At 41.8% G+C, this 12,873-nt stretch overlaps 1 protein-coding gene across 2 annotated transcripts in view; it reads left to right on the top strand.

Annotated features, from left to right (window-relative positions):
- CENPC (centromere protein C) overlaps positions 1-12,873 on the top strand; it is a 247,457-nt gene that overhangs the window by 163,138 nt on the left and 71,446 nt on the right. For both annotated transcript variants that reach the window (XM_030190519.1, XM_030190518.1), the window contains 2 exons: positions 4,768-4,872; positions 10,376-10,462. In XM_030190519.1, coding sequence (XP_030046379.1) covers positions 4,768-4,872; positions 10,376-10,462 — 192 coding nt within the window. The remainder of the gene's footprint in view (positions 1-4,767; positions 4,873-10,375; positions 10,463-12,873) is intronic.

Raw genomic sequence — 12,873 nt, 5'->3', positions numbered from 1 at the left:
AATTAGACACACAAGCCAATGGTACTGAGGAGAAGGCACTGAAAAAACCCCCCACTTAGGTGGTGAGACTATGGCTGGTCACATCATTATTGAACACTGGTGAGTGAGTGTTATCCCCAGCATCTCATGAGTTATGTGACAAGCTCAATCTTGAGATTTGGCACAAAAATAATGCCTTATTCTTGAAACATAACTCTTGCTCTTTTCTATGTTCATTCCCACCTTAATATTTCCCTTATCCCTTATTTGTCCTGTTTGTCTGTCCTAATTAGATTGTAAGCTCTGTTGAGGAGGGACTGTCTCTTCATGTCCAGTGTACAGCGCTGCGTACATCTAGTAGTGCTATAGAAATGATAAGTAGTAGTAGTACATAGATCTAGCTCATATTACAAGAGAAGAGAAGGTGTTTGCTTTCTTGCCTGTGCAGGGAAGGGAGAAGTTGCCTTTCTCCAAAGAAAACAAATGAAATAAAACTAAATCTATATAAATAATTCTCACCTGTAACATTCTGAAGCTCACTCTGTGGCAGGGAAACACTGAAGCCCTGAGGCTAAGCTGTCAGCACCACTCACTGTTACTCATAGACTCACCCTCAGCCACGCCCCTTCTGCACATAATTCGCAACCCCAACGTTCTAAATGAAGCTGCAACTTCCGTTTTGAGGTGGCAGAGATCAGCATTTTTCCCCATGAGTGTCTGCCCCGCCCTCACGTCAAAACGTCGTGACGTCGAGGGCGGAGCAATTACATTCAACGAATAGCATCGCGCGCCCGCCCCGCCCTTGCATCTAAACGTCATGACGTCGAGGGCGGGTAATGATAAAACACAAATTCCACTCCCCCCCCCCCAACCCCCCACCCGCCCTCGAAGTCGCCAACTTAAACAGGCAAAAATGCTTTCAAACATGCAACGGAACACTGCAGGCAACCATCGGCTCTCACCTCTGCATCCGCTCCTCCTCTCACATATGCTCCTCCGGGCTTCTACTCCAGGGGCAGCTGACGTGAGAGCTGAGAGGAGGAGCGGATGCACAGCTGACAGCCCGTGGCTGCCTGCGCTGCCACTAGGAAATTATATTCTCAAGTCCCTGACAGCCCAGGCGTTAGCATATAAACAGGAGCTTTTCACTGATTGCGCTATCAAACTGCAAGCTTCCTCCGACTATGCCAAGCATGCAAGTCCCCGGAGACAAACAATCACGAATCTCACAGAAAAAAAAGCTCCTACGTGTCTGCCTTCTCTTCAGTCAGCTCTGCCGAAGAAAGAAACTGAGCCACCTGTCTGCCGATTTTTCCCTTCAAAACTTGCCACATTGTATCTCCCCGTTAATCTGGTAATCCTGCAGCTGCTGTATTCCCTGTATTTGCCCCCTTTTCTCTCTTTTCCCCTTAGTGTCACTTCCCATCTGTATTTTCCTTCCTCTCTCCCTTCCCATGTCTCTTCTTAGGATGCTTACTTCTGCTTGCTCAACCTACTTAGTGCCTGCAGCACTTACTGCTCACAGTCAAACAAACAAAAGAGCAGATTAGTAAACACAAAGATTGTTCCAAACTGCCTATTCCGTTGTCTACAACAACATTACATGAATTAATATTTTTTTTTAATGGTCATCTAGACACTCTTCTTTCCTAAATCGGGTTCTATATCCCTGCAGCAACAGCATAACTTGAGAGGAGGGGGACAGGGGAAACAGGGAGGGGGAGGGGTCCTGCGACCACACAGAGGGAGGGGGAGGGGTTCTGCGACCACACAGAGGGAAGGGGGAGGTATCTCTGCCACACACACAGTGTCTCTCTCACTTTCATACACTGTCTACCACACACTCTATATCTCACACTGTATCACATTTACTCTGTATATGTCACATAGTCATTCTCAAACACTCTCTCGATCTCCTACACTCTTGCTCTCACAGACAGCCTGTGTATCGCACACATAATCTCTCACACTCTATCCGTCTGACACAAACACTGTCTAACACACACTGTATCTGTGTCAAACACACTCTCACACACTCGCTCTGGCTCACATACGTACTCGCACACACTCTCATTCTCACACTTTCTCACAGACACACTTGCACCCACACTCTCTCTCTGTCACACACACACATTCACTCTCTCTCACACAGTCACTCTCACACACACTCTCTCAAACATACACACTCCGAGGTAAACCTTGCTAGCGCCCGTTTCATTTCTGTCAGAAACGGGCCTTTTTTACTAGTCTCTCTATAAAACGCACCTCCAACGTTCTGATGAAGCCTCAGAATTTTCTTTCCAACGTTCTAAAGTAGTTGTAAGATCGCGGTTTGTCTGCCCCACCCTCACGTCACAACGTTATGACGTCGAGGGCGGAGCACTGACATTGAACGAATCGGATCACATGCATCGCGGACCTATCAAAAATACCTGCACGAAAGAGGGGAGGAATAGGACCGCCGAGCCGTTGCTACGCGACAAAATGTGACCTCACAAGCATCATGGAACGGACCAATCACACGCAACTGCATGGGAACAAGGGAGGAGACTCAGCAGCACAGCGAGTCACTTTCTGTGCAGCACAGAGAAACGAGGAACGTCCCTGGAAGGAGAAAACTATTTGGATGCCCATGCTCCTGCTCCCGGTATGTGCAGCCACCCTAAGAAACGACCACGCACACAAAACTAACCACTGACTTGACACCTACACCCCCTCGCCCCCCCCACCCAAAATCTAAACGCAGACTTCCACACAAGCAGAAAACCAGACAAATACAAATGGAGTTAAAAATAGCAAGCAGGCAGGTTCCCAAGTGCTTACAGGACCTCTCTCACACACCCACACACACCAACAGACCCCCTGCCCCCCCCCCCCCCCGACTAAGGAGCTTCCAAACACACACTCCCTCCAACCACAAACACAATATACATGAATTTTTGTCTACCACTGACACGCACAAACTCCCACCCCTCGCCCACCAAATAAATACACAAGATCTAATAGGAACAGTCAGGATCTCTCACTCACACCCATACACACAACCAAACTCTCCACCCCCCACAACAACATACACAAACTGTGATGCACAGACAGCATTACAAATGTAAGAAACAATTACACCACAAATACAACTTTTATAAAAACATAATGCTCTTTGACTTTTTTTTACATCATTTATATCCCTTAATATAAAACAGAAAAACAACAAAAAAACCACACGTGCAAATGTGTCACAGCTCCTTTTTCAAAATTATATTACACAATACTACAACAAAAAACAAATATATGAAAATATGGAAAAAAAATACAGAAAAAAATACAATTCAAAACATTAATGGCAGAAACTAATCACCTTGCTAGCGCCCGTTTCATTTGTTTCGGAAACGGGCCTTTTTTATTAGTAAAGGAAATAAACTTTAAATAAAACTGAGAGCTGGTGCCTCAACACAGGCAAAACAGAAGTAAAAATTTGAGCTGTTAAAAAAAAAAAATTGTTTATATTACAGGAGCCCAATGTGAATACAACCTTTTTCTATCTTGTCAATTAAAGAGCCAGCATTCTCACAAAATTTGTGGCTGTTGCATATTTTCTGATGTTTGATGCCCTAAAATTTATGACATCAAGTTACGGTTAAACTCTTGTGACCTCCAAATGCAGGCCTTATTGTTAATGATAACTTCACTGGAAACCTGGTAGAAAAGGTATAGGATTTGTTGATATGATTCGCTAAGGCAAGTGGAGGGTGAGACTATAAAACCACAGCTGGAATGTCTTGAGACAATAGCACTTATTTTTAACTAGATCCACAAAACTAGAGACTAGCATTCTAAACCTTTGAAAGTTTTTGTCCTTAGAATGAGAAATTTAAAAACTAGAGGGATTCTCTCTTTGCAGGAAGTGAATGTATGTGCTGTAGTTGACAACGTTTAAAGTTTACTCATATTTGGTATTCACCTTTTAGCTTTAAAAAAAAAAAAAAGCAAACAGCTCTATGGTGGATTAAAATAGCTAACTTTTATTTATCAAACCAAAAGAACCCAACCAACCAACCACTCACCCAACCCAACCAATACAAATTTAGCCAAATACCTTCTTAAAATACCAGACCTTTAGTAACATCCAAAACTCACTATGGCAGATGGTGTTACAGCCATTGTTTTTTGCAACCCAGCCATTTTTGGAAAGAATTATACTTAAAGATCAAGATTGTCTTTCTCTTGGAAAAACAACTCTCCAAAAATGTAACAGAATGGCTACAAATTTGGCATGGGATAAAAAAAAGTGAAAGGACACTTCTGCTTGGCTGTGGACAGAATCATAGTCTGTTCTTTTCAGCCACGGGATTGGATTACATAGCTTTGTGTCTGTGGGGCTGTGGGCTTAAAATTAGTAGGAAAAAAGCTTCCAGTAAATGAATTTGAGTAACTCATGGGTTTAAAGTCTCATACAGGTTTAAACTGAACTAGGATGTCAAGGTGGTAGTTCTTAGTGAACCATTTAAAAAAGGATGTTTGGTCAGTCTTTAGAACACATGTTCCTGATAGAATATCAGAGTTGTCACTTTTAGTATTAATCAGTGGCAAGAACATAATCATTTTGGTGTGTAGTTCACATTTCTCTTAATGCTAATTCATGTAGTTTCAAAACTAAAGGAAAATCTGTGACTTCCTTATTGAAGTTGTTAATTGTATATGGTATTCCACAAAATGGTTTTCAGACAATTAAAGACCTTGGATCATTGTTTACTTTGCGTTTTTACATTTTTTTTAATTTTATTTTACTAGTGCTTCCTTCAAACACTCCTAATGTTCGACGATCTAAGAGGACTCGTGTTAAGCCTTTGGAATACTGGAGAGGAGAACGTGTAAACTATATACAGAGACCTTCAGGTTAGTGGCTACAGGCGTTTTGTAGGAAACATAAAAAAACAGCAATATTAATTAATTGAATGCATTGTTTTATTTATATTGTAAATGAGCAGGTAATTTTGCAACCTATGTTTTCAGTGATGTTCTGAAGACATCCAAAACTCTACCTGATCCAAGTGTTAGAGGCACTGCCTTATATGATCTAATCTTGCCTGAATCTTTTTCCTGCCCTCCCCCCCCCCCCCCCCCCCCCCAAAAAAAAAAAAATCTGAAGAGCTAGACGTAGACATTTAGAAATTCTTTTTAGGTGTTTATGCCTGCACTATAAATACCTACTGTAGCAGAATGTAACTTGCTTTAAACTACTGAGAAAGGCATGCACTAAAATATACAGTAATTTTAACAAAGTGTTGAGCCCAACAGAATATTAATTGATTTGATTTAATAACTTTATATACTGCTTAGCACAGCCAGGGTTTTAAAGCAGCTTACAATACGACATTTAAAATAAAACAAATAGTATAAAATAAAAATAAGAAAACTTTGCTAGCAGAGTGAATATTGCACCGTGGACTCAGCCTAGACAGTTCCATTATTCTGTAATACAATAAAGTATGGAACAAAATCCATAACATTTCTTGAAAGCCAGGTCTTTAAATCTTTGCAAAATACTGTATAAGAAGAAATTATACTAATTTCCACTGGCAACGAGCGTCAAGGTGTTAATCCAATATGGCAAACTTGTTTCTAGTGGCAGTCAACTTAATACAGCTTAGGGAAGGAAAGAGTATTATGTCTCATTGTTTGGAAAACAACTCGTGCCTTTTCTGATTCACACAGGTTAACTATGGTTTATCTCTCATGATGCCATCATCTGCTATAAGGAGTATGCTGTAAAAGCCACCTCTTTTTACCTCTGTCAGTGCACTGTGCAAGCTTTGCCTCATAAATGCTTCATTCTGCACTTTGATTGCCTTGAATAATAACGCCTTGTGAGTTGCCTCTCCAGCCCATGAAAGAGCAGATGTTGACTACTCTTCTAAGTAAGCCAACTTGTAATGGAAAGTAGGCTCGTCCTGGCTACTTGCCCATCATATTGCTATGTTTATTTCAATCCTTTTCTTTTTCATCAGGGATGTGGGTTGCAGGAAAAATATTTTCTTCGAAGACAAACAGAATAGCAAGTCCTTACAGCATGGGTGATGTCATCAATAGAGCCTGTGCAGGAAAGCTTCTCAAGTTTAGGATGTACTACTAGAAGCGTTTGAGTTGCTTCACTGCATGTACATGCTGCTTCCCACCTACTGCTGTTGTATGGGACCACCTCAATCTTGGTTTTTCCAGAGAACCCTTCGAATGTGTGTCACTGGAGCTCACTTTTAAAATTGCAGTTTTTGTAAGTTTTCTCATGTCCTATCACTGTTATGTAGTACATTTTCTCCATTGGTAACTTAGGTTTCCTGAATGTTTTAAAGTGTTCTTTATTTTTTTTGCATTGCCTGTTACAGGCCATGTTGTGAATCTTGGGCTACTGGTTGGGATACTTATTTTCCCAATCAAATTATTTGATTTTGCAGCAGCTATTTGTCTAGACAGATGTCCCAGAAAAAGCCCCCAGTGGCTTTTAAGTTCACCCGGAGCAACAGAACCATATCTATCATGGTGCCTGGAATGCTCGGGCCTTGCACTGATTCTGACTTTAAAAGCATAGATTTCCATGGGTCCTGGAGTTGCATTGGATGCTAGGATGCATCAGCATCAAGAATGCATCATTTCCGTTCAACATTGAGCATCAACAGAGACCATCAGGATTGATCATCATCTGAGTCCTGCCCAAAGGACGAGGATTCATCTCTGACTTATGCTGAACGCGATTCAGAGGCCAAGACACATTGACATTGCTCCTTGTTGGAGCATGGTGCTGAGCATGAGGCACTTAGGTCATTGGTGTCTTCAAAGCCCGTATGAGGACTACTCATCTTTCTCCATGTCTGAGGGGATACAACAGTTTTCCAAGGTCCTGAGACACAGTTTGTGACACTCAGGAGGATGTGGCCATACCTACTGCTTTATCTATGCTTTGGAGGAGCAGCTCAGGAGATTTGATAAGTGAATGGAGCACTTCTTTGCTTGCCACAATGCTGTAGCTTTGACACAGTTGATGGTGATGCAGAGGGGCGTGCAACCGATCCTTAAGAATTATACTTTTCCTGCAGGAGAACAGTGACACTGAGACCTCATAAAGGCTTTGAGACTATCCCTGCCCATCAGTCAATCTCCAGGGCTTTGGGGGAAGGGGCGTCAATGAAGTACCAGAGATCCTCTATCTTGATGCCCATGGCCAAGGCCTAACTCCAGTGTTAGTAGGTCGAGACAGGCAGAAACCAGACTGCTCTTTTGAAAGATTTTTGTGGGTCTAATTCTGAGAGCTTTTAGGCTACCATCAGACTTATCTCCCCCACAACAGAAGAGAGTCCCCACCAGGGAATCTCTCATTCATTGATTTTGTAAGGGAAATGACTACATTCCATCTCAGAGATGGTTGAGGAACACAGGGCAGAAACAATGGATATCCTCCAATTGCTCAAACCCCTCTCCCCTCAAATAGAAAGTACAGCACTGCTTGTTCACAGAATCCCGAAGAACATACAGATAACACTTCCTGTTTAGCACCTATTAACAGGAGGGTTGACTTTTGTATAGAGTCAAGAAGGCTCCTGGATACAAGAAGCAGTTGATCGTTTTGCTTCAGGATAATCAACTATCCCTTAATCCTTTCAGTGTGAAGCCATCCCTTTCCCAGACCCACATTTGATGTTGCTCTCTTGTCTGGCTATTCATAACAATTTAAAGACGTGGTTTGATTTCTCTGTGTCATCATCAACTCTGCCTTTGGCTATCTCATCCTTAATGTGTTCCTGCAAATCCTCTTAGTCATACTGTTTTCTTCTAATATCTCTTCTATGAACACTCGTGACCTTAGTTCTTGATCTTAGTTCTGTCTCAACTAGATTATTGTAACACCTTATATAATGGTCTCCCACTCAGGTCTTTGAAGCATCTCCAGCAAGTTCCATCGACGACAGTAAAATTAATTCATAATGCCCACTGCTGCAACCATCAGGCTAATTTTTGAACGAGAAAGACGCCCATATTTCGAAACAAATCAGAAGATGGGCGTCGTCCTCACAGGGTCGCCCAAATCGGTACAATCGAAAGCTGATTTTGGGCGTCCCCAACTGCTTTCCTTTGTGGAGACGATCAAAGTTCACGGGGGCGTCGGAGGTGTGGCCCTGACGAGTACTTGGACGACTTTACCTGGTCCTGTTTTTCTTACGACCAAGGCACGAAAAGGTGACCAGATGACCACTGGAGAAAATCGGGGATCACCTCCCCTTACTCTCCCAGTGGTCACTAACCCCCTCCCACCCTCAAAAAAACATCTTTAAAAATATTTTGTGCCGGCCTCTATTGAGCAGTTTTAGTGGGTGCAGTGCACTTCAGGCAGGCGGACCCAGTCCCATCCCTCCCTACCTGTTAGACTTGTGGTGGTAAATGTGAGCCCTCCAAAACCCACCAGAAACCCACTGTACCCACATCTAGGTGCCCTCCTTCACCCTTAGGGCTATAGTAGTGGTGTACAGTTTTGGTTAGTGTGTTTTTTTTTTTTTTTTTTGGGGGGGGGGGGGGGTTGAGGGCTCATCACACGAGGTAAGGGAGCTATGTATCTGGGAGCAACTTCTGAAGTACACTGCAATTCCCTCTAGGGTGCCCGATTGGTGTCCTGGCATGTGAGGCGGACCAGTGCACTACGAAAGCTGGCTCCTCCTACAACCAAAGGGCTTGCATTTGGTTGTTTCTTAGATGAGCGTCCTCGCTTTCCATTATCGCCGAAAATCAGAAATGACCAAGTCTAGGGACGACCATCTCTAAGGACGACCTAAATGTCAAGATTTGGGCGTCCCCGACCGTATTATCGAAACGAAAGATGGACGTCCATCTTGTTTCGATAATACAGGTTTCCACGCCTCTCCACCGGGACGTTTTGCAAGGACGTCCTCAGCAAAACTTGGCCGTCCCTTTCGATTATGCCCCTCCATGTGTCCACTCTTCTAATGCTCCCCTTTTCTGCAAATACAAAATTAAAGATTCTAACCTTGGTATATAAGGCTTATTACACCCAAGTTCCCACATCACTTATACTTTATGTGCCTTCTCATTCTCTGTTCCTCTCAGACAGGTCGTCTTTCCCTCCCCTCTCTCACTCAAATACAGTAGTAGACCACAACATAATCTGTCTTCTTTTATTAGGACCACATCTCTGGAATTTTCTTCCAGCTCACAAATGTGTTGAACCATCCTACTCCAAATTTAAAAAGACTCTTAAAACATGTCTTTTCCATGAGAATATAGCCTGTGTCCCAGTATCCATGCACTGGATGTCAGTAGTGGGGAGTCTGTTTTTTGTTTTGCTAACCACCGTTTGCTTATAACCTCCAGGGTGATGGGGAAGGAGCTTGAGTGAAGATGCAGAGATCCTAACCGCAGACTAGCTTTGAATTCCTTCCTCCTAGACTGGTTGGAAGATCTTCTGTGCACATATCCTCTGAATCTTCTGATAGTGAAAACTTTCACAGGACAAAGGAACCATGATTCTCTTTATCCCGCCTTGGCCAAGACAAATACACATTCCATGTCAAATTTAAATGTAGCTCTTGCAGTCTTGTGGCTGCATTTAGCCTTCAGGCTTCTCTCTATAGTCCTCATGTTTATTAGATTCTTGATATACCACTTTTTTAAAGTACAACCAAAGCAGTTTACATGTTACAGGTATTTTCTTTATCCCTAGTTGGCTCACAATCTAATTATCAGTGTAAGGCATAGTCAGCAGTGTACATATAGGCCTTCATTTTAAAAGCCTTATTTGCAATATGTACCTATAAAAACTGGCATTTGTAAGTATATGTAGCACCACGTGTAAAATCCAATTTTACAAATCTGATTTTTACCCTTCTTATCATAAGTTTGCTGGGTTTAGCTGGATAATTCTTCAGATGAGGAGCTTGATGCCTAGGATCTTGAGCAAGCCACATAACTGGAAATGGGCTTAGCCTATGTAGCAGATGCATTTATGATTTAGTGAGAGCTTCTGCATGTGAGATGGCTCTAGTCAATCCGGATCATAAGTACCTGGCAGGAACCCAATAATGTTAATAATTTCCATGCTACTTGCCCTCCAAGGATAAACAGTGACTTTCCTTAGGTGTACCTTAACAATATATGGATTTTTTCCTCCAGGAATTTCTAAAGGTGAGTGACTCCTGTGGTAAATTATGTTGCAGTGTAATGTGATATTTTACCACAGTTTAATAACTCTCCACTTCTACCCCTCAAACTACCACATACCCGCAGCATCATTTGGTTTATTAAAACGAATAGACCTTATGGTTGATCTAGTTATCTTTGTCAGTATGTTTCTTTGACTTTATTATGTTGCTGTTGACTTAGTTTATTTTTTTTCCAGGTGGTTTTGTAGTGAATGGCATAATACCTGCAAAGAAACTAATCCACAAAAAAATATCAAAGCAAAAGAATGTAATTGAAAAACCAGGTATTGATTCTTTAAATTTTTTTAAAATAAACATTTTATATAATTCAGTATCTTAAAAGTTAAATCTTTGTTGAGAGGTAGGGTAGGATTGACCCTTTAGTGGACCTTATACAAAGAAGCATCTGGGGTTCCTTTCAAAACATAAACACATTTTAAAATTTCCACAAAGAAAGTACCATAATGTTCTGACTGCAGAGGAAAACCAGCTGAAGAGGGAGGAAGCAGTAAGAGGTGTTAAATCCCCCTTCCAAACAGAGGACAATGCACAAGGGGTGGGAAAAATAAAATGCGCTTTGCAGATGATGGTCACTCTTGTTTACCTCTGCTCTTCTTTATGCCAGCAGCTAACTTACCAAGGCAAAAACCTGCTTGGGAGCCATTTAGTTAGAACAGCTAAGAGGGCCTCTCCTAAACATTTGGCCCCTAGGTATAATGCCTTAATCCTATCCTGTTAAAAGAGGAATCATATATGATTAGTTAAATATGAATATGAAGTTCATTAATTAAAATGAATATTTTTTTAGATTTTGGCAAGTTCATGTATTTTCAGATGTGCAAACGATATCTCTTTTGTTTTTAAATATTGTGTATGCATTGCTACTACAACAACTAGCAGAGAAGTTATTTTTCCTTCCATTGCTTGGTTTGAAACAGCAAATCTAAATATAAAAAATATTAAATCTGTTCATTGTATTTAAAGGGTTCATTCACTAACAGTGCATACTGATGTCTTTAAGTAATGTTGTTTGCTATAAGGCCCAGCGAATAATGCACATTGAAGTATTAGTAAGTGACCCAATTATTGAGAGAATTCAAACAAGTAAAGTTTAGTTGAGCATTAAATTAAGATTATGGAGATGTCTAATTGTGTTTATCCAAAAAAGGTTGTCGTGGACAAATCACTGTCTTCCTTATTACAAATTGTATTGATAGTTTTTTTTTTTTCAAAAATACTGTATTTCATGTTCCTTTACCATCTTTTTATATTAGAACATTATTTATTTAGATTTTTCTCACACCTTTTTCAGTAGTAGTTCAAGGTGAGTTACATTCAGGTACACTGGATATTTCTCTGTCCCAGGAGGGCTCACAATCTAAGTTTGTACCTGAAGCAATGGAGGGTTAAGTGACTTGCCCAAGATCACAATGAGAAGCAGCGGGATTTGAAGACCGGTTCTCTAACCACTAGGCCACTCCTCCACTAGTTTTCCTATGGGTTTATGTGATTCAGATCATCTCAGTTCAATAGTTTCAACACTTTTGCAGTATAATAAGTTATTATTTTGTAAAATACTAGCAATACAATAAAGTATTTGCAGCCAAACATTTTGGATATGCACTTGAGACCAAAGCATATGTGGTATGTCCTTATTCTCCATCCTACAGTAAAAGCATATTGATCAAACAGGAAACATCTTAGTCAGAATTTCCAAATTAAGGTTTTTCTTTGTTCCAAGATGAATGGTGTTAAATGTGCATTCTTTCTAAAGAGTGTGCACAGAGGGTACACTCCTGTTCAAAAGTGTGCACTGTGCAAATTGTGCACACTCTTTTCCGGACAGTGCATCTCATGGAAGGAAAAATTGGTTGTACCTGACATTCTCCGAGGACAAGCAGGCTGATATTCTCACATGTGGGTGATGTCACGTCGGCCCCGGAGGATTTTCTAGCAACATCGGCAAAAGTCTCTTCCAGAGTGTTCCGTCGCGCGAGAGGATCACACTGCGCATGCACGCGCACGATTTCCCGCTCGCTGCATGGACACGCTCAGTTGTTTTCTTTCTGCATCTGAGGAGACACGGAGTTTCACTTTGCGCTTCGTGTTTTCTTCAGGTCCCTGGAGTGAAAGTTTCTTCGACTTCGCGTGTTTAAAAAAAAAACCCCAAAATACATTTACGATACTTGCGATGTGACATCCAGATTTTCTGCTATGGGTATAGTGATTCGCAGACTCTCATGACTGCGTGCCTCTAACCTGGAGGAGAGAACTCAGCAGAAAATTGCGGATATCCCTTGCCGGGGAGATCATCTTTTCGGTGAGAAGGTCGAAGAGTTGATTGATCATCTCTATCAGCGTAATAACGCTATGGACTCTCTCTCTCCCGCCGAGCGCTTTCTGCATCCGATTCCTCTTCTAGGAAGTTTTTTAAAGGGAAGAGAAGTGCGCCTTACGCCTCTAGGGGCCGTAAGTACACGCCTACTTCTCGACAGCTGGTTCAGGCTCTGCCACAGCACGCTCGTTCTCATCAACAGCGTGCGCCTAAGCAGGCCCCTGCAGCTCCCCAGCAAAAACCAGGGACGGGTTTTTGATTGGTTCCAGTTGAGCATAGCCACCATAAATGTGTCCGTGCCGGACGATCTGCCTGTCGGGGGGAGGTTAAAATGTTTTCACCAAAGGTGGCCTCTGATAA

The sequence above is a fragment of the Microcaecilia unicolor genome, chromosome 2 (assembly GCF_901765095.1).
Source record: "Microcaecilia unicolor chromosome 2, aMicUni1.1, whole genome shotgun sequence".
NCBI lineage: Eukaryota > Metazoa > Chordata > Amphibia > Gymnophiona > Siphonopidae > Microcaecilia > Microcaecilia unicolor.
This window is presented reverse-complemented; position numbering and strand designations above follow the sequence as displayed.